General features: G+C 49.8%; 8 protein-coding genes across 8 annotated transcripts; 3 read left to right on the top strand and 5 right to left on the bottom strand.

Annotated features, from left to right (window-relative positions):
• Positions 1-1,623: 1,623 nt before the first annotated feature.
• On the top strand, positions 1,624-3,396 carry GLRG_01939 (serine carboxypeptidase; the record flags this gene model as incomplete). Its single annotated transcript, XM_008093273.1, has 3 exons — positions 1,624-1,831; positions 1,885-2,047; positions 2,100-3,396. The coding sequence occupies 3 exons, from the start codon at positions 1,624-1,626 to the stop codon at positions 3,394-3,396; spliced, it is 1,668 nt and encodes a 555-aa protein (XP_008091464.1).
• A 2,247-nt stretch (positions 3,397-5,643) lies between these two features.
• On the top strand, positions 5,644-6,869 carry GLRG_01938 (uncharacterized protein; the record flags this gene model as incomplete). The annotated part of the gene is made up of 3 exons (XM_008093272.1): positions 5,644-5,664; positions 5,696-5,792; positions 5,860-6,869. 3 exons carry the CDS (start codon positions 5,644-5,646, stop codon positions 6,867-6,869), a joined length of 1,128 nt encoding a protein of 375 aa, XP_008091463.1.
• A 43-nt stretch (positions 6,870-6,912) lies between these two features.
• On the bottom strand, positions 6,913-9,192 carry GLRG_01937 (GMC oxidoreductase; the record flags this gene model as incomplete). Its single annotated transcript, XM_008093271.1, has 10 exons — positions 6,913-6,983; positions 7,066-7,070; positions 7,133-7,293; positions 7,357-7,647; positions 7,711-8,120; positions 8,172-8,385; positions 8,446-8,518; positions 8,571-8,653; positions 8,714-9,063; positions 9,159-9,192. 10 exons carry the CDS (start codon positions 9,190-9,192, stop codon positions 6,913-6,915), a joined length of 1,692 nt encoding a protein of 563 aa, XP_008091462.1.
• A 3,604-nt stretch (positions 9,193-12,796) lies between these two features.
• On the bottom strand, positions 12,797-13,540 carry GLRG_01936 (uncharacterized protein; the record flags this gene model as incomplete). Its single annotated transcript, XM_008093270.1, has 2 exons — positions 12,797-12,962; positions 13,026-13,540. The coding sequence occupies 2 exons, from the start codon at positions 13,538-13,540 to the stop codon at positions 12,797-12,799; spliced, it is 681 nt and encodes a 226-aa protein (XP_008091461.1).
• Positions 13,541-13,982: 442 nt separating this feature from the next.
• Positions 13,983-15,236, bottom strand: GLRG_01935 (FAD dependent oxidoreductase; the record flags this gene model as incomplete). Its single annotated transcript, XM_008093269.1, has 1 exon — positions 13,983-15,236. The coding sequence occupies one exon, from the start codon at positions 15,234-15,236 to the stop codon at positions 13,983-13,985; it is 1,254 nt and encodes a 417-aa protein (XP_008091460.1).
• A 971-nt stretch (positions 15,237-16,207) lies between these two features.
• GLRG_01934 (cytochrome P450) lies at positions 16,208-18,094 on the bottom strand (the record flags this gene model as incomplete). The annotated part of the gene is made up of 7 exons (XM_008093268.1): positions 16,208-16,429; positions 16,498-16,709; positions 16,765-17,237; positions 17,294-17,317; positions 17,374-17,509; positions 17,575-17,859; positions 17,907-18,094. 7 exons carry the CDS (start codon positions 18,092-18,094, stop codon positions 16,389-16,391), a joined length of 1,359 nt encoding a protein of 452 aa, XP_008091459.1. The 3' UTR covers positions 16,208-16,388.
• Positions 18,095-20,270: 2,176 nt separating this feature from the next.
• GLRG_01933 (uncharacterized protein) lies at positions 20,271-21,566 on the top strand (the record flags this gene model as incomplete). The annotated part of the gene is made up of 1 exon (XM_008093267.1): positions 20,271-21,566. The coding sequence occupies one exon, from the start codon at positions 20,271-20,273 to the stop codon at positions 21,564-21,566; it is 1,296 nt and encodes a 431-aa protein (XP_008091458.1).
• Positions 21,567-22,774: 1,208 nt separating this feature from the next.
• On the bottom strand, positions 22,775-25,088 carry GLRG_01932 (transient receptor potential ion channel; the record flags this gene model as incomplete). Its single annotated transcript, XM_008093266.1, has 2 exons — positions 22,775-22,811; positions 22,879-25,088. 2 exons carry the CDS (start codon positions 25,086-25,088, stop codon positions 22,775-22,777), a joined length of 2,247 nt encoding a protein of 748 aa, XP_008091457.1.
• Positions 25,089-26,023: the final 935 nt, after the last annotated feature.

Here is a 26,023-nt window from a genome sequence, read left to right as displayed (position 1 = left end):
TTAGCACCAGAGTGCCGATCAGCCGGCGGGAGAGGGATTCACAGCTACCCGCGAAAACAAGAAACAAGCGAAGGCCAAGACGCTCTTTTTCGCACATAAAACATGCATTTTCAGATGTCCTTGAAACGCCAATAAACATTTTTGGCGAGTCAGAGGTTGCGCACTGTCCTATGCTGTTTCTCTCCACGAGATAGGGAATGTCGGCGCTGTGGAAGCTTCTGTTGCTTTTTCCTCGACAGTTAAAAGACATCAGCAGATTTTTGTGCGGAGAAAGCCTAACCGGGAAGATCAGCATCGGTGAGGCCATGTATTTCCGGGGTTACAGCGTGTATTTGTGATGGTTCGGTAGACCGGAGTTTAAGTGGAATACAATTCACTGACGCCATCACGCATCCAATGGGATTGTCGGTTTGCTGGCGTAAAAACCGTGAGAGCATTTGCGATAAGGTTGCCGAGTGCCGTCTCTTCTATCTTGACCGAATAACTAGCATGAACTTAGACCCACAGACAGCCGGTACCTAGTCTGGAACTTTTGGGTCCCCAAGCATAGGTAGTACGACCCTTCCTCCTTCTTCTCCTGGAAAGCAGCGGGTTGTCCGCATCGTGCTACGCGTCAGCGTTGGTGTCCCTTTTCGAGTTCTCGAGAGCGGTCTTCGTTTACGGTGTACTTCTTGGTACTTCTTCCTTTCTCCCCCTCAGTGTTCGCACTGGCCTCTCTCGCATCTCTATCCAACACCACACACACTACTACTACCTGGGTTGTTAAGAGACGGCAGAGAGTGTCCTATTCATGTATTCCACGTTGTTTTCTTTCCATTGGATGCCGCTGACGCTGAAGCTTCAGACATGGTCTCGAGAAGGAATCTGCTACTGTTCTATATCAAAACACTATATCTAAAACTCGACGTCCAGCCAAATGGTATTATGACTTCTCGATTTCTGCCGTCAGAAACACACAGACTCACACATTCCTTATTACTTTACAGGCTCCAGGGTGATAGAAGGAGTCATAAACTTGACAGTCTTTGTAGAAATTAAGACGAACGCGTTACAGAGCTAGAGCCATGGCATAAAAAAATCGCTGAGGGCGGTTTCCGTATGCGTTTAGGTTGAGGTTGTTGTTGTTGTTGTTGTAGATAAGTTTTGCTAAATGTGACAATTATATTTTCTGATGTTCTAACAAACCCCTCTAACCTCTCCCTAAATAATTCAAGTACTCGGCGAGGCTTTCAGCAGTCACATGTTTGCAGCAGGCGATATCATTCAATTGAGTGAATCTGAGGTAGTTACCATAAATCCAGATCAGAAGAGTCGACTGTTGTCCAGCCATCGGAGGTTTAAGGCTTTTGGATGACTCGACCGTGACGTGTTTCTTGCAACAAGAAACCTCTCAGGAAGCACGGTGGCAATCTCAGCCTGTGCTCCGTTTTCCTACTGTGCCCCCGTATCACTGTGTACCCGTCCCACCTCGCGAAGGGACGGCATCAGCTACATAACCCTGCGCCATGTAAGTGCCTGGTCCAAGTGCCGTCACAAATCAAAACCTTTAAAAGCTGCTTCTGGAACGCTCTTTGGGACATAGGTCGTCTACCTGCTCCTTCATTCCGTTCAGTTTAGCCAAAGATGAAGCTCCTCAACCTTGTCTGTGGGTTGCTCTGCGTCTCCTCTGCGGGTGCTTTCAAGCGAACCTCCAAGCTCAGACCTATATTTCCCAGGTCCGTGGTCGAGAGGTCTGTGGTCGAGAGGTCTGTGGATGACGAGCCGTTAACGCACCCGGAACCACCAAAGCCGCCAAAGCCAGCCTCTCGCTTTGTGAATGACAGGACCGACCGTTAGTTAACTGTGAAAGTCAATCCGTAGGACATTGAGCTAACCTCGCACCAGCTTTCGCTGTCAACGGCACTGGATTACCTGACGTCCCGTTTGACGTCGGCGAATCGTATGCTGGACTACTTCCTATTTCCGATGACCCCAATGAGACGCGACAGCTTTTCTTTTGGTTCTTCCCTTCAACAGCCGATGAAACACCTGAAGAGATTACCATTTGGTAAGACGGAAGTTCTCGCATCATCCGTGTCATTTTACTAAACCTAGAATAGGCTCAATGGCGGACCTGGCTGCTCCTCACTCTCCGGTTTCCTGACAGAGAATGGTGTCTTCACCTGGGAGGATGGCACGCTCGCCCCTACCCAGAATCCCTACGCATGGACAAACCTGACCAACATGCTGTGGGTTGAGCAGCCTGTTGGCGTTGGCTACTCCCAGGGCGTGCCCGATATCAGCAATGAAGTTGACCTTGCCGCTGAGTTCAAGGGCTTCTACAAGAATTTCGTCGACACTTTCCAGACAAATGACTGGAAGACCTATATTACAGGAGAGTCGTATGCCGGCTACTACGTCCCATACATTGCGGATGGTTTCATTTCGGCCAATGACACAGAATACTTTAACTTGGCGGGCATCGCAATTAATGACCCCCTCGTGGGTGACGAAACCCTCCAGATGCAAATCGTTGCCATGCCCTACGCCGAGTACTGGCAGAACCTTCTGAACCTGAACGACACGTTCATCAAACAGGTTCAGGAGCGTCACAAAGCATGCAACTACTCCTCTTACCTCGACACATACTTCAAGTTCCCGCCGCCGCAAGAGCCCTTCCCCCTCTTGCCCGACCCTTACGACTCCGAAACCTCGGAATGCGATATGTTTGACAACATCTTCGGGGCCGCTCGAGAAGTCAACCCCTGCTTCAACATCTACCACATCACCGACACCTGTCCGATACCATACGCTCACCTCGGAATAGTAAACCAAGGCGATTACTCTCCTCCCGGTACGCAAGTCTATTTCAACCGCACCGATGTCAAAAAGGCCTTACACGCCCCCCTCGATTCCAACTGGTTGCAATGCACCACCATCAATGTCTTTGGCAGGGGCAACGATAGCGACAGCAACAATGCGGGTGATGGGTCCCTCGACCCTGTTGGCGCCGGTGTTCTGCAGCGGGTCATTGAATATACCAACAACACCATAATTGGCTCCGGTGGTCTAGACATGCTTCTCAACACCAACGGCACCCTCCTTGCCATCCAGAACATGACCTGGAACGGCGCAAAGGGGCTGTCCGAATACCCCGCCAAGCCTCTTTACGCTCCGTATCATCCAGAGTACAACCAGGGCGCTATGGCGGGCGCCGGACTGCAGGGCGTGTGGACCTCCGAGCGCGGATTAACGTTCTATACTTCTCAACTTGCCGGCCACGAGTTACCTGGGTATACCCCCGGCGTCGCATACCGCATGCTTGAGATCCTACTCGGAAAGGTGAAGGATTTTGGCGCCATCGAGAACTTCACGACCCAGAAGGGTAATTTCACTGGTACAGGAACTATTTATTAGCAGGGTTACTCTTCTATTTGTAATCACATCCAGCGTTTACAAACTGAAGCAGAAATTGCTCGAGTCTTCGGACCCGTGTACGAGACGAATTGACGGCTTATATAAACCACTAGATGTTATTTTAATAAAACGAAGTCCCTATCGCATGTGAAGAACATCCGTTGTTGTGTCACCTTACGTAATCACTGTAAAGAGCAGAATAGCGTATCATTACAACCCAAGGCACAGCCAAAACAGCAACCCGTCAACAACACAGTAATGCCGTCTTTTGTTGTGACCTCATCGGCCGTTTCTTGAAGTGCAGCTTGGCGGGATAACATGTCACGTAACAAAACGATACCGTTAGTTACGTGGGCAGTAATAGTAGCTTATATATCGTGACATAACACCTCAATAGCAAATCCATTATCAAACAACCATGGCATGGAAAACAGGGTTCTACTTCGAACTGTTTTCGCGCAGGCAAATGCAGAACTCCGCCAGTTGATCTAGTATGGAAGTTCCCCCCGCCAAAAGAAATCACATCTACTTAACCCCCAACCATCGTGATTGTGGCCCCTCCCTGCTGGTCTTGGTAGCCCACTTGATTGCGTTGGTGGCGTTTAGTCCTGACCCACCTGTTACAAGCAGGTCAGGGCAACCGGCTGTACCACAAAACAAAAGCTTCGATAATCATGCGCCTGCATCATTATCCCCCTGCTCTCATGATAGGTAATTGCCTTCCTAAAAAGATGATGACGGGGCGTCATTCTATCGGAAAACTGCCGCTAACAACCCCACTGGGGTAGGTCGCCGCAGTACCACCAGGTGGGCGCATCGACGGATTCAGGTCGTTTGACGATGTCATGCCTCGGGTTACAGCCGCCTTCGGCCGAAAATCGGAACCGAATGGGTCGTGCATTTGCCTCGGTGAAGCAGGCTAGTTCAACAAAAACATAATGACAAGTATCTAAGAATCGCTTCGTGGATAAATTGTAATAATAACTCTCCGTTTATTGATTACCTCAATTCCGGCATCTTTGTGCGGCTGTGGGACGCAATACAGACACTATCTTCACACAAAGTCGTAACCGTCTTGCAGCCGTGAGCAAGCAAACATGTGTGACGAAACGCCCGCCAAGTACGGATACCTATGCAAGTAAAATAGGCCCCGTTCGCAATAACCATGCAGCTCCAGGAACACCCGCAGCGATAAGAACCCTTGTCAATCAATGTACCCGAAGTCCGCTACCACTTGATTCGATAGAACTCCCGGCCACCTCGGAGAGGCAGCCGCTTCTGAACATGCCGTGCGGCCGGCAACTTTGCCTCCCGAGCAGAACACAAACACAATGCCATTTTTCAAGCAATGTACGACCGAGAAATAAGATAAAGAGGGCAGAAGAGCCCCGTACGGCAATCCCGCGGATTGTTGTATGTTCAAAGTCTCGGTCGTTACCGACACCTGAAGACACCCCTTGATCCAGATAGTTCTTTTCGGCAGTCTCCGAGCCCTTCCCATTTTCAAAACCTGCTTCTATACGGTCAAGGAGTTTTCTTTACCCTATACAGACATCGTAATATGTTTTGAAGGCTACCTTGAGGAGAGCAACCCAGCAAATCGAACAACATACCAATGGAGACAGCATCAGACGGCAGGCCGAGTTCTGAAGAGCCGGTTACAGCTTGGTCTTCTCACGAACTTCCGAACCTGTTAAGAGGGTTGTCGACGGAAGAAATCATGGTTCTCGAAAAGGGGCTGATAAGAAAGCTCGATATGAGTATGTTGCCAACGATGATAATGATGTACATTATGAATTATCTCAATAGGTAAGCTCGCTCTTCCCATTCGAATGGTGGACTGCTTTACTTATTTATACAAGAAACGCGATCGGCGCAGCCAGGCTTGGTGGTTTGGAAAGCGACCTAGGGCTTGTCGGAACCCAATTCCAGGTAACTATACACGAGCCATCGAGTTTATTTACAGCAAACGAACTCACACAGCTTGGCCCTAGACCTGCGTTTCCATGCTTTTCGTAGGATACATCATGATGCAAGTCCCTTCGAACATGGTTTTAAATAAGTTGGGACGTCCTTCAATATACCTGGCTGGGTGCATGGGTGTCTGTGTTAGTCTGAATCTCTTTGTCTCAAACTTCTGAGTGTATTCGGCCTTGTCGATGCATTGGTCAAATACCGAGCCTTCATCACATGAGAACGTGTGATGCCATTCTTCTTATGGCGGAGACGCTCCTTCTTAGTTCCAAAATGTCTTTCTCTGGTGGTAGAGTACTTGACTGATGAAAATGGATGTCTCTAGGGAGTTTTATGTGCTTGCAGTGGCGCAGCGTACGGCCTCGGTGGATTATTGGCAACTCGCTTCTTACTAGGCCTTGTCCAAGCCGCTTTCTACCCAGGTAAGCCTAACCTTTGCTTCGAATATGCAGCTGCGATATGGCAGTTATTAATACTACTGGCAAACAGGTTGTGTAGCTACACTCAGCTCCTGGTATATTCGTAAGGAGCTTGGTGTCCGTGTTGGTTTGTTCTACACGGGTTCTATGCTCTCTGGTGCCTTCTCAGGCCTGATCGCCGCCGCCATCACGAAAGGCATGGATGGCACTGGGGGTCTTCTTGCCTGGCGCTGGGTATTCATCGTCGAGGGGGCGCTGACCGTGGTTATCGCCATCGGCGCTTACGCGATGCTTCCTGACTTTCCAGCAAACACCAAGTGGCTTACGAGTCAAGAGCAACAGCTGGCCGTGTGGCGCATGGAGATTGACGCCGCTGGCGAGAAAGATTGGACCAGTTCATCGTCCCAACCCCTCTTCGACGGGTTTAGGATGATCATCGTCGACCCCGTTAACTGGATCCTCGTGCTTATCGTCTATGGAACTGCGTCTTCCATCTCTATCAACAGCTTCTTTCCCACCATTGTTGGCAGCCTCGGAAAAGACCGCATCACGACCCTATTGCTCACCTCGCCTCCTTACCTGTTGGCATGCATCGTGTGTGCGGCGGTGTCATGGAATGCAGGTCGTACCAATGAAAGGTTCTGGCACACAGTCGGGCCCCTGACTTGCGCGCTTGTTGGGTTTATAGTCTCCGGAGCCGCAACGGACGTTACATCGCGATACCTAGGCGCCATGATTATGCTTCCGGGTATTTACACTGGCTTCAACATGTCGATGGTCTGGACGGCAAACACGATATACCGCCCAGCCGCCAAGCGTGCTGCTGCAGTGGCATTCAATAACGCAGTGTCTACCATGTCCAGCATCTACGGGTCATACTTGTACCCCAATGACGCGGCTCCTCGTTTCATCTTGGCGTTCAGTGTCAATGCCGGCATGGCTTTCATGGCAATCGTGGCTTCAACGGTACTTCGCTTTGTGTTAAAGAGAGAGAACCACAGGCTCGCTGTCCAGGAACAGGAGATGGATGCTAAAGGCCCGATGAGAATAGTTGGAAGAGGCTTTAGGTACATGGTTTAACTGTATAAACAGCAGCCTAGGTTTTTGCTCGTTCCAATCTACTTCACAGCCCATGCTCGTCCCGAATCTTTTCCGCAGCAATCTGACCGATGACGTATGCAACAATCTGAGGATCTACGAGCACAAGTCAGCATTACCAATCATTTAGCACGATACGGATGGTTTCTGAGGATATTTTCATTGGAAGAATGCTCACGGCCACTGCTTAAATATTAGCATTCAATCAGACTTTGAGGAGAGGCATAGAACGACAGAGAACATACCTGGGTAGAGTTGAAGGTACACTTAAGTCCGCGACTCTGAGGCCTTTTAGGCCATGAACCTTCAAGTCGCCATTCACACAGCTCCCATCTCCTTCGTCTTTGCCCATCTTCAAACTACACGCAGGGTGGAACAGACCAGCTACATTCTCCTCAATGAAGTCCTAGCTCAACGGTCAATACTCAGACAAGATATATTATCATGTAAGGAAAATAATCCAACTTACAACAATGTCTTCATCGCTATCAGACTTGGGAGCGAATATAGGTCTGACAAAATGAGTCTTCATTTCAGGCGTCTTCATCAGATTCAACCCCTCTCTCAAAGCTTCCCGCAAATTGACAAGGTCGTAAGGGTTGCTAAGATATCCCGGATCGACGAGTGCTGCATCCTTTGGATCCGACGACGACAGCCTAATCTGCCCTTGTGAAACAGAGTTCATATTGGCCACGAAAACTGAGAAGAAGCCATCATCTGGCTTCTCAAATACGTGATTAGGGGGGATTAATGGTCCGATCTGGATTATCACACATGAGCAAGCAGCCTGTTCACTTGCGATTTATAATCATGGTGCACTTACAACAATCTCGTAGCTGGGCACTCTAGGGTGCAGCAGGAAATTTTGGACCTCGTTGGAAAGATGTTGAAACTCCGGGGATTTGTACGCTCGAAGGTTCTTAAGAAAGGCGTGGGGAACAGAGGAGAAATGACTCAGTAGCGGCCCATTTCCAGATTCCGCAAGTTGTTTAATGGCCTCCCGATATTTCGCCGGGTCAACAAGTTCCATTCGATCGGTGAACCCAGGCCTCATTTGAAAACAAGTCACAATCATGGGATGATCCGTGAACGACTTTCCAACTCCGTCGAGATCCTTGACGACCTTAATGCCAAGCGCTTCGAGGTCTGATCGTGGACCAATGCCCGAGAGTAGCATAAGTCGAGGGCTGTCCAGGGCACCAGCAGACAGAATGACCTCCTTTTTTGCGGTGACTAGTGAGAAAAGTTAGGAAAGTGTCCAATTGCAACGGTGTAAATACTCACTCATAGATCCATCTTCTCTGAGAACTCCCACTGCTCGGTCGCCTTGAAAGACAATCTTGACGACACGACTCTCCGTGAAAACAGTCAAGTTGTCGGGTCGGTCCTTAACCAGAAATGCAGATGCACCAGTAGTGCGTACACCATTCAGACTTGTTGTGGGATTCAAAGAGAAGCCAATAGGATCGCCATCATTGGGATCAAGGTTTCGTTTGTGCTATGAGGACAGGTCAGCACCGCGGCATCCATTCGACTACCGTGTCGACTATAGACTCACGCCCAGTTCAGACCCTGCATTGATGAAAGATCTTGTCTCCTTTTCCACGTGGCCGATGGAAACATCGATTGGGCTGTATCCTGTGAGTTGTTTCACTAGCTTTATCAGATGGTTATAGCACTCACCCTGAAAATCCATGGTTCTTGGGGTCAGGCTTAACATACTCCTCCCAATCGGCAGAAAGACCATCAAGGTGTAGATTTTCCAGCTGTCAGAAGTCAGGGGCACTCATCTCAATAATTAGAATAAGTCAAGTAGGAAAACCGACCTGCTTCACTCGCTCTAACACAGACCCAAACGCCCAGGAGTCATCACCTGCAAGTGCCGCCCACTTGTCAAATTCCTCTTTGGCTCCTAGAGACCAAACTTGGAAGTTCGTTGCACTCGAGCCACCTAGACCCTTACCTCGAGGCTGAGGCACCTCCCTATTCCTCGCATGTTTTTGAGGTGTCGAGACATAGCCATAGTCAAGGCCAGGTTGGGCGATGACGCTGAATCGCTCTGCGGTCCTTCTGTACTCTGGCTTGTTGATATCGCTGCCACCTTCCAAGAGCACAACTTTGGGCTTTGTTTCTGTGTTTGCAAGACGTGACGCAAGAAGACACCCCGCCGTGCCGCCTAACCATAAAATGTCAGTAAGCTTTTCGTTGAGAGAGTTTTCAACTCTCGAGACAACAAACGCCACCCTCAACCATGTGAGGCTTATAACTTACCACCAACGACGACAAAATCAAATTCTAGAGCCATTTTTCAAAGCTTGGATAATACCCTGATATGTTCAGAGTGTAGGCGCTGCCTTTCTGTGTCATTTAACGTGTCCTTAGTGATACTACTTATTTGCCTCGAGCTCCAAGACGCTGTCAGCATCTGGCAATTGGGGATCTACATCCAAATGCACATGACAATCAAGGCCAAGGCATATACTGGCGGGTCGTCTTTCATAGCAGTTAAGCCATCGGTGTTTCCGTACAATAACACGGCCAATGTCAGCCGAAGAGGGGCTCGATGTGTTTCGTGCAACCCTACGGATACTCCGTATTAACTCCCCCACCCTATATCCGAGCCACCCCCGCATCCGAGCCACCCAAAAATGCCGTATTTCCCCTCCTTCATTAACACCACTACTTTTTTTAAACCATCACAACAATTACTATTTATAACTAAACAACGCTATTTTTTTAGGATACCTTCTTTAACCTATTATAAAGTAACATTCTAAAGATGAGCTCTAATAGGCCCTTCTAGAGGTGCAGTCTAGAAAAGGTATACAGGCTGTTGCTTAAGTATAGGGTATACTATATTAAACACTTTAATATTAATACTATAGTAGGTAAAGTAGGAATACTGCCTTTAAAGATAAGCAGCACTTATCTTAGGCCTAGGAGGATAATCTAGCTGCTTATATTACCCTTTAATAGTCCTTTAGTAGATATATTAACTATTAATAAGTAAAAGATCTAGTAAAGCGTATAATAGGTAATAGGTATCTTCTTATAAGGAGGAAATAGATAGCCTAATTTATATAGTAAAATCTATCTATTAGAACCCTTTAATCTAGAGTAATTAATACTTAGTAATAGATAGCTTATCCCCTAAAGTTATTAAGGATTTTTTTTATTATCTAACTAATATCCTTACTATTTAAGGAATCTATTTATCTAACTAATAAAATATAAATAAGACTAGTATTATAAAGAGTAAAAAAGGTAATAGGCTAGTGCTAGGCTTTAAGGTATTATAATATATTTAGAAATAGCAGCTAGGATCTTAAGTATAAGTATTTATTATTAAGTATATATTTACTACTAGTAGCTTTTTACCTCCCTTAGTTATATATAAAAGTAAACTACTTTAGGCCTAGTAGTTCTTATTTAACCTTAATATATATAAGCTATAGTAATTTATAGTAACTAATAATAACTAAATAACTAATAATACTACCCTTAAATAGCTAAAAGAGGTTTTTATCTTATATACTAAGCCTACCTAGCTAGAGGAGGCTAGACTACTAGTTCTTAATAAGTATTATAGCTATATAACTATTAATTTTATATAGTAATACTAGTTAACACAGCCTTCCTGGCAGCCGTTGCGGTTCTGACAGGATGAAGCTAGGCTGCAGTAGTGTCGTGAAGTGACGCAGTGTGAAGGCAAAGCGTAACAGCAGAGCAGTAAAGCAAGACAAACAATAACAAGGAGCTGAACAAATGACACAGGACAAGATAGGTAACAGATAGTAGGTGTATTCATGGTTGACCCTCCTTTTGTGAAGGGTCACCTACTGAAGGGATATATACCTAGGGCACACGTGACGTATCACGTATGTGTTAGGTATCTAGTCCCTGCTATCTATCTGTCTCCTAACTACAGGCACTTGCCACCTTGTCCTGTGACACTAGTAGTATAATATATATCTACTATTTTTATTACTATACGTCTTTATTATCTTTTAGCCTCTAGATATAGCTATCTTTAGCCTATTAAAGTAGGCTTATTATAAAGAGGTTAGATATTTAGATAACTAGGTTATAGATTTAACTATTACTAGTAAAAAAGTATTTTTAAAGTGTTATTTTAAGGCCTATAAGGTATCTATTATATCTATTAATATTAGTAGTAGCTAGAGGTTATCTAGATTATAGTTTATATATATAAGACGCCTTTTATTTAACTTAATAGTAACTAAGGCCTATTAGATTATCTAGGCTAGCTAATAGATAAGTTAGCCTAGTAGCTAGTAGTAGGATAAAGCTAAATCTATTATTCTATAGTTAACGCCTTATTAATCTACTAATCTATAGTATTAATTACACTAGTTAACCTAGCTAGGTAAGGATAAGTTAGATACCTATACTATTTATTACCTATCTAGAAAGGTATAAAAGGGATATAATAAGCAGGTATCTAGAGCAGCCCTTCTAGAAAGGCAGGTTAACTTATTACAGGCCTACTTAGATAATATATAGTTACGTAAGAGGAAAAAGGTCTGCCTATCTCCTGATAGCACCTTTACTACTATAGAGGATATAATCTAGGCCTAAAGTCTAGATCCTGGCAATATAGATAGTCCGGATGAATCCGGGGCATCCGAATTACCCAGCGAGGCCGAAAGTTGCATATAGGTGGGCGGCAGAGATAGTGAAATAAGTGGTGATAGTGGTGGTGATGGTGGTGGTGATGGTGGCTCGGATGCGGGGTGGCTCGGATATAGGGTGGGGGAGTTACTCAAGACACGTCAGTGCTCAAGTACCTACGGCAATTGAAATCGGCGTGATTTGACCCTTTTTCGCACGTTTAGCGCCTTAGAAAATGGTAAGGTAGCTGAAAGATCAAGGTTCAAGGGCAGGAAATTCTTCAAGTGGCATGATGTGCCTCGAAATGATAAGCGCTAATGCTCTGGGCTGCAGGAGACTAGTCATCTGTGACGAATCATAGTAACAATCCGTACGACTAGTTGTTCGGATAGCCTATTTTTCAATGGAAGCATGTCTAACTGACCCACAGGCAATGGCGGAATGGCGCCAAGATGCCGGGATAGGCTATTGTTTGCCAGGCTGACGGTCAAAGGCCAAACGTCTAAAGCGCCAATCCAGATGCGTGTCTTTGTGATCAGACACGATATCGCGATACCCCCAGCAATGAATTCATTTGTGTCTCTTGCCGCTCTCTGAATCCTGAGCGCCTTCGCTGTCTTTGGTTGCGTACGTGGGTGAGTTTCTTCCATGAAGAGGTTTCTTGTGAATCCTTCCCTGCAACAATTCTTGTCATCGGTCCAGAACTCGCGCTACATTTGATGAATTACGCCGCCATGCAGCCAGGCGTCAATGCCGAGGGCAGTGCCGGCTGGGGTACTGTCTCTCAAATGCAGCATGTCGATCATCTGCAAATCACCATTAGCGGCAGAGGAATTCGAGGTCTACGCATTATAAAGGCGTCTGACATCACTAATTATAGAGCCAGTAGTTAACATCGAAGGCATCCTCAAAGTTGAAGCTGCACGCCTAGTAAATTTAGAAAGGTGATTTTGGTGCCGATGACAAAGCTACAAACGTCTGCGAATATGAACATGGTGAGCGGCCAGTTGGTCTTACCGACGACTTTGAGTTTGATAATCCGGGTGATTCGAGTCAACCTGTCACAAGATTTGTATAATCGCACTATTGATGCTACTAACATGATCTGTCTACAAAGATCAGTCAGGGAAGTTTTATACCTTCAGATGAAACCAAAAAAGCTTCATGAATGTCTAGTAACTATGTGTGACTATTGATTCATGTTCCAGATATTGTACACAGACTCATTGGGAATGCTTTTACGTTGTTCTTCCACCTTAAGTTATGGCTTTGGTATCTCAGAAGGTCTTGGTAGGCGCATCTCCATTCGCATCACCAGTCCCGTACCTCTTGACCTTGTTCTTGCTGGCATCCTTATCTGCGATGAACACTTCGACCTCCTTGCTGTGCATGTGTTTGGCAACATTGTCGGCTTGCCATTTCTTGAATGAGAACCCCACTCCTCTTAGAAGTGTCAGCGTCGATATGACAAAGGTAAAGATGAGGGGGTAATATCCTATATCTTACTCGTGACTGTAATCCTTATCATTCGCTTGGTCCTTGTGGTACTTAATCTGGATAAAGTCGCTGTCGACAGTGTCGGGATCCAAACTCAGGCTAACGAGAGCATTGATTGTCGCCGTTTTCGGGATCAGTTTGAATGTCCAGCTCTGCTCGTTTTTGAACTGGATCAGATCGCGATCATTCTTAACAATTTCATAACCCTCGTTTTTGCTGGCGCTGAAAAGCTTAGGCAAGGCAAACCACTGCCCAGCCATCTTATATCGGTCGTTGGCGTAGACGAACTGGTCGTCATACACGCAGTCTGGCGTATAACGCTTCACGCGGTCAATGGTGGGTTCCATAGAGTAAAGGGCCACAATGTCTTCAATCAAGGCCTGACGAGCAGGCGAGAGAGGAATTGACTTGGAGGGATCCGGATGGTAGTCCTCCGAAGTTGAAGTTTGACGGACTTCAAATTCTTCGCCTGGCGTGGCAGAGGTCTTGCCGGGGAAGTTGGCATAAGCAGAGTCTGCAGCCATTTTGAGACTATTACGAGAAGCGGTGAGAGTGTCGTCGTGTATCAGAAGGCGTGACAACTAGGCGGAAGAAATAATACTTGAAAAAGAGGGGGATGCAAGTAACATAATAAGAATTAGATTCTGATCAACTCGAATGGATCCATAACACATCATTTGCGAATATACACAGACCCCAAGCAGTCATGACGCAGTGCATTTTTGACTAAAATAGTTCAGGCGTTTAGAGCAATCACCACCACGTGAATTTTCGTCCCTCGACTTGGGATACACCGTTATTATGTATTGCTGACGTCAGTCAAAGAGCATGAATGCGTCTGAAACAAGATAAACACCAACAAAGCGCAAGGGTATCGTCTCTAAGACTCTGTGCAAGTCACCATACCAGTACCATCACAAAGATAAGTTTCATGGTAATATAGCGCTCAATTCCAAGTAAACCTCATCATAGTCTAGGGCTGAATCCGAGATTTTTCAAGTCCAGCACTTCTCCAGCCCTCCAGCTCACATTCTGTCCAGCATCGCTTCCTTCCTTCCAACTCCATCGAGGTAGTTCTTGTGATCCCTTTTCTATAAGGTCCTTAATCCATTCTCCAACCACAGGCAGCATTTTGAACCCATGGCCCGAGTCACCAGTTGCAACAAACAAGCCCTTCCTACCTGGCACAGCATCAATGACATAATCCGAGTCCGCGGAGTCAGCACACCAGCAGATATGCTGATCAACAAAAGGCCTGTCTGCCAGACTGGGAAGTGTTTCTTGTAAGAGTTTGCGTACTCTCTGCCGATCTGCCTCCGGAACAAAGTCGTTGTTCTTTGGCGGAAGAGATAGGCCGGTGGCTGTTGAATAGTTGGTGTACCCTCCACCGCTTGGGGACAGCTTCAGTATTCCAGTCCCAGGTTCGGGTTCGAAAAAGAAACCCAGGTCCCGAGCATATGTGACGGGAATTCCTTTCAGTTGCTCTGCTTCTTCTGGTCGAAGTTGGATGTGCAGAACGCTCCAAGCTTTCGCCGTGATTTGTCGCTTAACAGAGGGGAGCACCTTTCCGAGCGAGGCACCCAGTGTCAAGATTGTTGCTATTGCCTTGTATTCTTTTCCAGAGACCGTGCGAGCACCCACACATTGATCGTTGTCGTACACAAGACTAGAGACCTCTTCTCCTGTATGAATATTGACCCCTCGATCTTTCACGTACTCGTAGAGAGCCTTGAGTGCGTTTGAGGCATGCGCATACCCCGCGAAGGAATTATAATACCCTTCCCAACCTTCCATGGGCCCGTCTAATGCAGGGGCAGCCTGGGCAATATCATCTCTGCTCTTTACCGGTACGATTCTGCCCACCCACGCCGGGTGTGCTCTGATACTTTCAAGGGACTTCTGGAGAGTCCGCTTGGTCTTCGCAGGCGCTGCTGCGGAGTTGGCTAGCAAGTACCCGGTCTGGCGATAGTGTGGTGAGAAAACCGGGTTGTTGTTCCATTCCGCCATGGCTTGTAAAGCAAGCTCGGTGTAAAACGGGTCCTCATACTCGGCGCGAACGATTTTATTCACATCATTGCCTGCCGAAAGTGTCGACGGAACTGACGTGCCTTGTTCGAGGATAGTAACGGATGTGTACCCAGCTTTGACGAGATGGTACGCCGTTGAAAGCCCGAAGGTGCCGCCGCCTACAACCAGTATCGGGTCATGGTAAGTCAACATGATGACAGAATTCTGCGACGTCTCCTTTGGTACTTTGGGCAGTTGGTCAATAGCATGAATTAGTTCAATATTGGCCGAGCGGGTGTTGTCAGTTTTGAGTTGTGTAAAGACTCCGAAGTCGGACATTCGAGCCTTCGGGCGCTTTGCATATCGGCCTCCCCACCCGGATACCAACAAGCTAATCAAGATAAAAATAGGATTTCGGCGGCGGGGAAGCTCGGCCGCGGCCCTTGCCCCGCGCGACTTTGCCGGCACTTCCAAACGATACCCCCAAACTACATTCAACACCTCAACAGCCCCTTCCGCCACGCCGGATGTCGGTTAAATAGCTGAGTTGTGGCCACGCATAACTCGGGCACGTGATTAGGTACTTAGTGGCCACCGAGTCCATGACATTTTCTCGTTACAGATTCTCTGTATCTCTTTCGACGAATTTCCGGATCAGCATGTCGTATGCACCCAGTTTACTTATTGCTGTTATCATTGACGTCCCTAAATGATCCGATGATACTTAAATTGAATGTAATTGACGTGTAGCTTTGAGCAGTCTAGTGGCGGGTATTGATAGTTGCTGGTTTAATTAAAAATTGTTTTCTTGGTCTATTTGTTAGCAGGGGCTTGTATATTCCTCACCAGCAATGAGGTGACATCTACTACCATTCACCTTATATCAACTGGTTTTGAATGTTGAAAAAAAAAGAAATTGGGGGGGGGGGGGGGTGTTAGGGTTAAAGTAGCAGGACTGAGCAAGAGTTTCCGAAAGAGATCCATCGAGGTAGAGGCAGAAAGCCCATTCCCGAAGTACCCTTACTTGACAATCATATGATCTAAAAAGTTTCAACAACAAGACTGACATAGGAATATCCATCCCTGCCAGAATTCAAGAAGGATGCGTAGAAATAAATGATACTAGGAGGGTAGAGTTTCCAATCTGAACATCAGCACAGACAAGCTCTTTGATGCCCGGCTTACTCCCACCGCTGCAGAAGCCCACCAATATTCCCAAATTCTTTTTTCAGAACCTCTGCATGCCTCTCGCTTCTCGGTATCAAGCGCACGCTATAATTCTTCGGTGTATGCAGAAATCCTTCTTCATATGCATCATAGCTCGTGTCCAACTCTATAGTCTTCCCATCTGCTCCCACACCGGGCTCAATCCTGAATGCCCACAGAATTTGAGCTATGATGCGCCACTGTGTTCTCTCAGCCAAGTGTAAACCCACACAGATCCGCCGCCCAGCCCCGTAAGAGTAGTGGTCACGGTCCTTATATTTCGAAGCTGCGGCGAGTTCAGGCGCCAGCTTGCCTGCCCGATTCATGAATTGGTCTGGGTTATAAGCAGAAGGATTTGAGGACGAGTCGCTGCTGTGGTTAAGCGCGTACGCTGGTACCATGATGGTGCTGCCAGCTGGGATAAGCATGCCTTCGAACCAATAGTCTTGCTTCGCGCAATGAGGAATACCCCCAGGGATGCTAAATGGTAAAATAATGAGCATGAGATAAGAGCGTTGGAATATAAACCGCTTACACTGGTCTGATTCGTAGCCCCTCTTTGACGATGCAATTTATATACGGCAAGTCATTGAAGTCAGCCCACTTGGGAGGTCTCTCAGTCCCACACACACGATCAAGTTCAACTTGTGCCTTTTCTTGGAATTCAGGATGCTTCGCAAGGAAAAGAATTGACGTGAGCGTTGCAGTAGCTGTTGTATCAGAGGCACCCATGTGGAGGCCTCCGAGGAAGTTGTTCAGTTCCGTGTAGCTCAACGGAACATCGCACTTGATTTCCTCCTCTAAAAGCTTGTCGAGAAGGGAATCGCGCTTGTCGCCGTTTTTGCGGCGCATCTCTACGCGATCGCGAGCTTCGTTCCAGATATCAGTCATGGTAACATAAAACTCCTTGCCGCGTTGCTTCGGTTTGTTCCAGCGATCAGGGATCAGATTGAGGATCGGAAATTGATCGACTGGTAGGTAAGTACCTGGCTCAATAGCTTTCGATATCTGTTACGGAGTCAGTTTCTGGCAGGTGACCAGGTAGAGAACGCGGGTGGGAATACAGCTTCCATAGCTATGTACACCGCCTAGCATTGTTAGTCATGCTAGTCAAGTTAACTAATTGCAAGCGAGTACGACGCACATATGCCCAGAAGCTCCCCCAGTCAGGTGCCAGGTGTCCATAGATCGTGATGCTTGCGACAGACGCCGTAGTTCGTTTTATGTATTCTTGAAACTTTTCAGGCTTTTCCAGCAAGTCGGACATGAGCCGTGCAACTCTACATCACATTAGCACGTGTGGGCCTGATTCCAAACCAAGCTTTTGAGCGGTATTATAACGTACTCAGCTTCCTGTACAGGTTTCATATCCGAGTCTAGCCTCTTTGGAGAGAAATATGAAGAAGATATTTTTCGCTCTGCCCTCCATTTAGGGCTTTCGTGCATCAGAGCTATGTTCTCTTCCCGCGCTGCGACGAGCATCTGCTGATCGGTTGGTCTGTCGTTATACCAGGCACCCTTCTGACTCAAAAGCTCGTGGACGGCGCGTCTGTCATTCAACACGATCATGGTGCTTCGCCCAATTTTGAGTGAATAAACGGAGCCGTACTGATCGCTCCATTCCTTCAGCCTAGAGCACGTAAGTGCCGGTTCCCCAGTTTGAATTTCAAGACTTACTTGGAGAAAACCCCCCTTTTCGGAATCATGTGTGCATTTCCCAGGATGGGGACCGTGGGTGGGCCAGGTGGGAGATGTTTCTCTCTGCTGCCAAATGTGAAGACCTTGTATGCTAGGATGATGGTAGGGATGATCCAGATAATGGAAGAATAAGCGGCCCCAAAGGGCAGTCCAGTCAGTGAAAGCATTCTCAGCTCAGGTATCTGAATCGTAATGACAATAACTACGTAGAAGAGTTTTGCACGTGCGAATCTCTTTGAGCTTTCAGTAGAACAACAAGTACAAGAAATTCGTCTGGGTCACTCGCAATATATCAACAAACCGCTCAGTGACTTATGGAAACTCTGAAGTCAACCACTAATCTCCCCTTTACCCACATGACTTCGGACTGTTTGCACATCACTGTAAATAGCCCAACGATCTTTGCTCTATCTAGCAGGTCCATATGAATATGAACTAACGCCTTTACGGAGTGCGGGGTATAGGCGACACCCCCGCTGCACCATCTCGTCCCGAGCATGGCCTTGGGTTTATGGTTGGCTCACGAGCTGCGTAACTGTGCGATGCTGACTACATGCTGTACCTGTTCATCCTCGACATAGTTACACAGATATCCTGGCACAAAATGATTCGCTAGAGTTTGAAACGTACAAGCAGACTACAAGCGGGCCGTCCGGGATCTGCACGGTTTGCTTCGTAAAGAGCCACATAGCCGTTGCCAAGTGTGCTAAGCGATCGGGTAAAGGGCGTATATGAGATATATTAATAAGAGATACCTTCATCAGGCTACCGTGAGCATATGATTCGTGAGTTGACCCGACATTCGGGGGGCCGATCGCACAGAATTCTGTGCCGAGCCAGTGGCATAGATTCAAGTAACATAACACGAGGGCTGTAGCCGCCATCCTTCCGACGAGTGGCGTTGAAAACCTAGAGGTGTGTTGTGATAAAGTCAATTACGCCGTAATTACGCAATGGCAATTATAAGCCCACCTTTATCGTCACATATAACCAGAAGTAAGCCCCTACCAAGTTATTCAAGCCACTCCAAGTCGACTTCTCTTGCCGGTGAAGTTCCTATGTCCTTCACCTATAAAAGCGATTGGTAACGAACATTTACTGACACAAGACAGTCAAAGTTGTTTGTTTGACTCTTGTTTGTTTCTAACTCTGAGGTTTGGCGCAACTTGGCCGCTTATGTATACGCTTCTAAGGTAGGAGTCGGGCGACATGCCAAGCTAGATGCCTAATGATCCAATGCCCTATCTGGTAAACGATCTACAGACTTCGTCTCTTTCAGGAAAAGGCTTGTATTAAACGTGTACAATCCATTGGGCTAACTCCAGTTGCCAAGATGACTTGGCAAAGTGGTGGCTGAAGCATCAGTTCAGCTTTCAATGATCGCGACTCGGCACGAAGCATTACCTCCGGGATCATGCACTCCTGTGGCATGCTGTTAGATGAAAGCATCCGATAAAACATTGTTAGGAGCCTCATCGGCCGAGCCATTCGAACTCTTCTGTCATATTAACCTGGTATGAACATACTGCCCCGGCAGTGTGCCGCGATTCAGCAGTGATTACTTCCAAAATTGAGGAAACCCAATTGTTCCTTTCTCTCTCTCCCTTTCTCTCTCTCCCTTCCTAGGAAGCTCCGGGAACGATAGCACGCCCAGCAGCGTTACTCGAGATAAATCCTCAACGGCCAGCACCGGTCTGGGATATTCGTTATCGGAATATGTCTTATCAGATTTACACTGGTGTTTGGACTGACTGGAGCCTTGGAAGTTTCAGCGGCGCAACAATCACGCTATCTGCCCGCGACGGCGCTCTCCTTCTTGCTTTCATTGCAATATTCGTCACGATAGTTTCTACGAGACTTTGGCGTGTCATCACCTTCATTTGCCACCAGATACTCTCATGCGATGGCAAACATGACGGGCTGCACTATCAGCGGCAGTTCATCCTCCGGAACATCCCCGCCCCTATAGCCGCCACATGGCTGTTTTCTCAACAGGCATGGCACTGGCGAGGACACGCCAGACGCCCAATCCTCAGAACGATCCCTTGGGCGGTTTTCGGCTTTCTTTATGCTTGTCTTCTTGGACTTTCTGCCATATTCTCCTCCAATATATCTGATAGTGCTACCAAATACCGACTACTGGCCCCTACGGCATGCGGAATATTCGTGCCCCAAGACCGAGACGCATTCCAACAAAAGAGCGCCTACGATAACACCCTCGCTTCAGTTTACGCTCGGCAGTGCTATGGAGATTCGTCGCCTGTATCGTGCGGCAACCTACCCGTCCCGTCAATCCGTTGGACTAACGAGTCCGTTGAGTGCCCATTCGCAGAAGCTGTGTGCATGGGAAGCAGATCTTTCGGAATGAAGACAGAGTTGATCGACTCCCATAAACATCTAGGTATCAATCAGCCTCTATACAATCGAGTTTATTATCGGCGAGAGACGGAGTGCTCTCCTCTCATCACCCAACGCGGGTTTTCGAGGTTCGTGAACGGAAGCGAGACGCAGGAGTTCGGCTGGGACGACAATGTCCTTATCAAATACTTTTACGGAAATGTGAACTTCAACAATTACACCTATATCTACAACACGTATGGGGAAAGCATGAAAAGCGGGTATTCCACCTGGTCCATCCACGCCCTAGCCGGTAATAATGGCACGATCTGGCAACCGGCAGAGGCTTTGTTCCTCGACCACAGAGACGTCACATTATTACTCATTGCGCCTAACTCGGTCATCCACATCGAGCAAAACGACGACGCCGTTTTTGGAGCCAGTATTCCAATCGAGTTAAGCGACGGCGCCACAGTCTACAGGCCCGATCGATACGTCAGTCCCATCGCCTGCGCAGACAGGCATCGGATCTGCAACCCCAATAACGGCATCTGCACCACGCCTCAAGGCGGCACGGAAACTGTGCGAAACGCCAGAGGCAAAGATATTGACCTCAACCCGGTTCAGCTGGCGACTGTAGACCGCATGGGGTTACACTTCGCGGCTTCGACATTTCAGCACCTGATCTGGACGCGCACGCAAAGCTTCCTAAAGGCACAGGAGCTCGTTGCTGACCTTACGCAGTTACCCCTGCCATCGAACCAGTGGCAGATCGAAATGGCATCACTGTTTGCCGACAACCTATCCAAAATGCAGCATTATATGCTTGAGTACGTTACGGGCCCATCTTTGGTGGTAGAAGGCACCATCGAAAGAACCTGGGACTCTGCCGGGTCTTCGTCCAGAGCCCAAGAAGACTATCGTGCTGCACAAGAGGATATGTGCCACAGGCAGAAGATCAAGAGCTCGCAAGGGACGATCAACTTCAGCGTCGTGGGGCTTTCCCTGCTTTTGGGCCTGGGCTCCCTCTTTATCGGCTTCTCGTACCTACTGGAGTCTATCACGCAGGTCTTGCAGCGGATAACAGGGCTCGGGGTACGAAAAGCGAAGAGGTGGGAGCGCGACGAGAACTTGCAGGTGATGCGGATGTTGTTTGAGCTGAACGGCGCAGGGACATGGAAAGGTTCAACGGATTGCTTTCCCACGACTGAATCGAAAGACGCATTTGAGTACGATTGCGGCCTTCGGGGTCGGGGTCCTCAGTACTCAGCCATAGTTCATGAGCACAATGGGAAGAGCTAGACTGCCACGGACCATACCAACTTGTAAGCGATTTCATCTTGCAGTAGCGATACCAATTCAGTATTGGAAAGGAGGGGGATTGGTCTGGCGCTCGTGCGATGGAATCATCTCTTCCGACACCATGCAGTGAATTGAAGTTAAAGTACTTGTTGAGCATCGGAATATATGCCGCGTCTCAGTTCCTTTCGACAGATTACGTCGACGCTTGACTCTGGACAGCGTCACTTCACTCGGAATAGCGACGGTTCGAGAACAATTCGTCATCGACGTTCACCTTCTTTCGCGGATGGTCCCCTGGCGAAATGTCGGATGCTGCCGACGGTCACAAAGAGTGGCTTCAGTTGCGCAATTCAGAACGGCAACGATATTATCCCGGGTGGTGAAACATGGCAAGATGAAATGTTCTAGAGACACTCTGCCTGGAGTTCTTCAGCCTGCTCAACGAAACCAGCCCGAAGCCGTCGATCTCGCACCGGATCAGTCGCCATGTCAACCCGGCCGCTGCACCAGGCCTAGCTGCCCACCCGGCCCGACAGCTTCCAGCCGACGATCGACATCCCGTCCTTCTTCGAGGCCGAGGAGCCAGGTTCGCTCGTAAATGCCTCCAAGACGTTTGTCTTGCGGGACCGCGGCGCCGGTATGGAGAACATCACGTGAGGGGCGTCCAGCTCAGCCAGCTGTCCGGGGCCGGTGTGGATGAGGTTGTCCCCCTCGACCACATCCGGAATCTGGACCTTTCGGCTGCCGCGTGCGGTGGGAAAAAGGGGAACGGTCAGGTTCTTGTGACCAGAGGGGGGGGGGGCGGCGCCACAACGAGGTGGCTTGGCCACGTGGACAAGAGAGCAGTTTCCATCCCGGAAAAACGCGCGCGCGCGCGTGAATGAACATTAGATCTTTGTCAATTGTCTAACTGGGGCTTTGATGATCCACTGGAATTATGCACGCTTGGTTCAACTGCGAGGGAAAAGAGAGAGAGAAAAAAAAAAGAAACATAAGAGAGTGAGCATTGCCCAGGCAAACCCCCACCCAACCACCACCACCCACGCACCAACCCCCGAGTACGCCTGACGGGAAAATAAGTCTACATGTGAGATGGATCGCCAGCAAGTTGACCAGGAAGCCAAGGTGATGCGACAAAAAGAAGGGCGTTTTTTTTATTCTATTTCTATTTTTTTCTTCGGCCCGCCCGCCGGACCTCCGGCCTGACCTTAATGGTCATCATATCCAGCTCCGCGTTGCCATGGACTAGATGCAATGTTAGCAAGGGCGCAGGGGACGATGAGGGGGCAAGAAGAGGAACGGGAATCCTCACCTGTTATTGTTTTGTAACCGGAACTCGTGCATATTTTGTCCAATCTGGTTGGCGAAGGGACTTGTCGGCTGGGTGTGCGGTGTGACGGTGACGGGAGTGCGGGGCCGCATGGACGGGTCGGCGGGGAACATTGGCACGGACGGGCTGACGGTGGGCCTGGCGCCGGCGGACGGGAGCACCGAGAGCTCGTGGTTGTCCCCGCCGCCGGCGACGGGCGGCTTGTAAGGCGCGCCCTGGGCCATGCCGCTCTCCATGGCCTTCTCGCCGTAGCGCAGCGACTCCCTGCGGCTGCTGGTGGCGTCGTCCTCTTCGAGGTCGAGGAGGCCCTTGTTCTCGGTGCGGTCGCCCTTGCCGGTGACGGCCGGGTCGTTGAGCTGGGAGGGCTGCGTGGTGGGCTGGCCCTTGACGCGCCAGAAGACGAGGATGCTCGAGACCATGACCATGAGGAGGAGGACGAGGGCGAAGGAGGCGTTGACGACGAACAGGACGACGCCGACGGCGCCGACGACGATGCCGGGGGCGTTGAAGATGTTTGTGAAGATGAGGAGAAAGACGGAGTTGATGAAGTTGATGGCGAAGATGGAGATGTTGAACGAGTTGGTGGGCTTGTCCATGTAGGGCTTGAGGACGCTGACGCCGATGAGGGCGGCGGCCTCGGTGAGCATGAGGGCAATGGCCTGGCCGAGGCCGGAGCCCTGGCCGAAGGCGACGACGGCGGCCTTGATGAAGATGTAGCCGATGAAGGGGATGATGAAGTAGTAGGCGGAGGCGCGGTACTGGACGTAGAGGAAGCCCCACTTGTTGATGATGGCGGGGTTGGAGAACAGGACGTGGGCGGGGTTCTGGTGGGTGAGGATGGACTGCTTGGCGATGCGGATGACTTTGAAGGAGGCCCAGAAGAGCGTGGAGATGGTGCCGAAGAAGAAGACGACGGCGAGGACGACGAGGGCGGGCGAGTCGGCCTGGACGAACTCCCACAGGCACAGGACGGCGATCTGGGGGAAGCCGATGAGGCAGAGGCGGAAGAGGATGCCCTTGAGCGTCGTCTTCCAGTCGCGGCGGAACTCGGCGAAGCGGTCGCGCTTGGTCCAGTTGTTCTTGGCGGCGATCTCGGTGCCGTAGCGGAAGGCGGCGACGCCGAGGACGGTGAAGAGCACGAAGGCGCAGTAGACGATGAGGCCGGTGAGGAAGAGGTTGGTGGTCTCGATGCGGGACTTGAAGGCGACGCGCTGGATGCCGAAGACGAGGAAGGAGCCGTTCTCGAGCTTGATGTTGGCGCGGCGGGCGAGGGCCGCGAGGCCACGACGGACGGGGCCGCCGCGGGCGACGGCGGCGGCGGCGGCGGGGCGCACAGCCTCGACGACGTCGAGGGAGCGCTTGGTCTTGGAGACCTGGACGGAGACGGAGCGGACCTCGTCGAGCAGGCGGGCGGCCTCGCCGCCGGTGGAGCGTTGGTACCAGGTGCACAGGGTCTGCATCCAGCCGAGGCGGACGATGCCCATGGACCACTGGAAGTTCTGGGTCCAGCCCTGGACGATGGGGGGCATGTCGACGCCGCTGAGGCCGAGGAAGGCCTGGGCCTGGAAGTAGCCGAACAGGGAGAGGGCGTTGGCAGCGAGGTGGGCGGCGGCGTCGGAGTGGCCCATGGCGGAGATGATACCGGCGGAACCGAGGCCGAGGCCGGCGATGACGGCCGTGGCCCACTTGACGCCGTTGAGGTTGACCGTCTTGCCGTTGGAGAAGTCGGCCTCGACGCAGGCGACGGTCTCGCCCGTGTCGGTGAGGTTGACGAGGGCGCGGATGGTGGCGTCGAGGTCGGGGATGGTGTAGGCGATGTCGGGGACGGCGTCGAGGGCGTCGCCGAGCTCAAAGGAGAACTCCATATCGATCTTGCCGGGCTTCATGGGGCAGAGGCCCTGGAGGTTGGCGGTGCACGGGTCGATGGTCTTGCGGATGTACTCGTAGCCGTAGACGCGGAGGGCGACGTCGAAGACGGCCTTGCCCTCGACCGAGACGACGGCGGCGACGTTGGCCGTGACGGAGCCATTGTTGGCCGAGACGACGATGTTGAACAGGCTGGCAGAGAAGTCGGAGTCCTTGAGGCAGCTGTTGAGCGAGGACGACTGGAGGATCTTGTCGGCATGGACAGAGGGGAAGAAGGCGGCGATGGAGGCGTAGATGAGGTAGGGAACGACTGCGGTGAGTTTCATCTTGATAAATTGTGTCGAGGGTCCACGGGGTGGGCGGGAACGAGGTTGTCGTCGTCTGTCGTCGTCGTCGTCGTCTTCGTTGTCCTCGTTGTAGACGGTAGTTCGGGGTCAATTCGGGGCCAGGAGTCGGGATTCAGCTTTACTCTCCGCCTTGAACATCCACCCCGTCAGCAAAAACCAAAAGCGCGCGAGGGAGAGACTCCCCGGTTCAAGAATCTCGACTCACGATGGCGGTTTGATCCCGGAATCGAACGATGGACTTTGTGCCACAGGTAATCAGACAACGAGGGTCCAGAGAGAGTGTGTCGACCCCTGAATGAATATAAGAATGGCGGCCAGGACGGAGGAGCCAGTAGTGAGGGAGAGTAGAGAAAGAAACTGAAAATGCAACAACACTACTCGGAACGGGTTCAAGGGCGCATTCGGAACGTTTCTTCAAATGCGACGATAGAATCCAGTCCCGTGCAGTCGTTCGGGGAGAATCCAGCAAGCCGCAAACAATATAGATCAAATAGTAACAAAAATTCGCGATTTCAATGAGAGGATCGAAAGACTAGGCTGAAGCAGCAGCAGTCTCGCTCATGACGGAAGATTGGGTAGTCCAGCTTTTGGATCAAGGGGAGGGGGGGGGGAGGGGGGTGGGCATCGCACGGAGGGGACGGGGACACGGGGGGGGGGGGGGGGGGGGCGGTATCCCTGTGAGCGCGCTTAAACGCCGTTACGAATGCGAACAGGGAATTTTAAAGCGAACACTCCGTGATGCAAAGAAGGGGAGGCCCCGGGGAGGAAAAGATTTATGGATACACCGGGGTTTTGTTTCGCCCCCCTCAGGGGAAATATAAGAAAAACGAGAGAGTTTTGGGGACGGGGGGGGGGGGGGGAGGGACACAAACATGCGGGAAAATTTTGGCGAACCCCGGGGTTTCTCCCCCAAG

Source organism: Colletotrichum graminicola (genome assembly GCF_000149035.1).
Source record: "Colletotrichum graminicola M1.001 genomic scaffold supercont1.7, whole genome shotgun sequence".
NCBI classification, from domain to species: Eukaryota; Fungi; Ascomycota; class Sordariomycetes; order Glomerellales; family Glomerellaceae; genus Colletotrichum; species Colletotrichum graminicola.
Note: the sequence above shows the minus strand (reverse complement) of the source record. Positions and strands in the feature narration are given on the sequence as shown.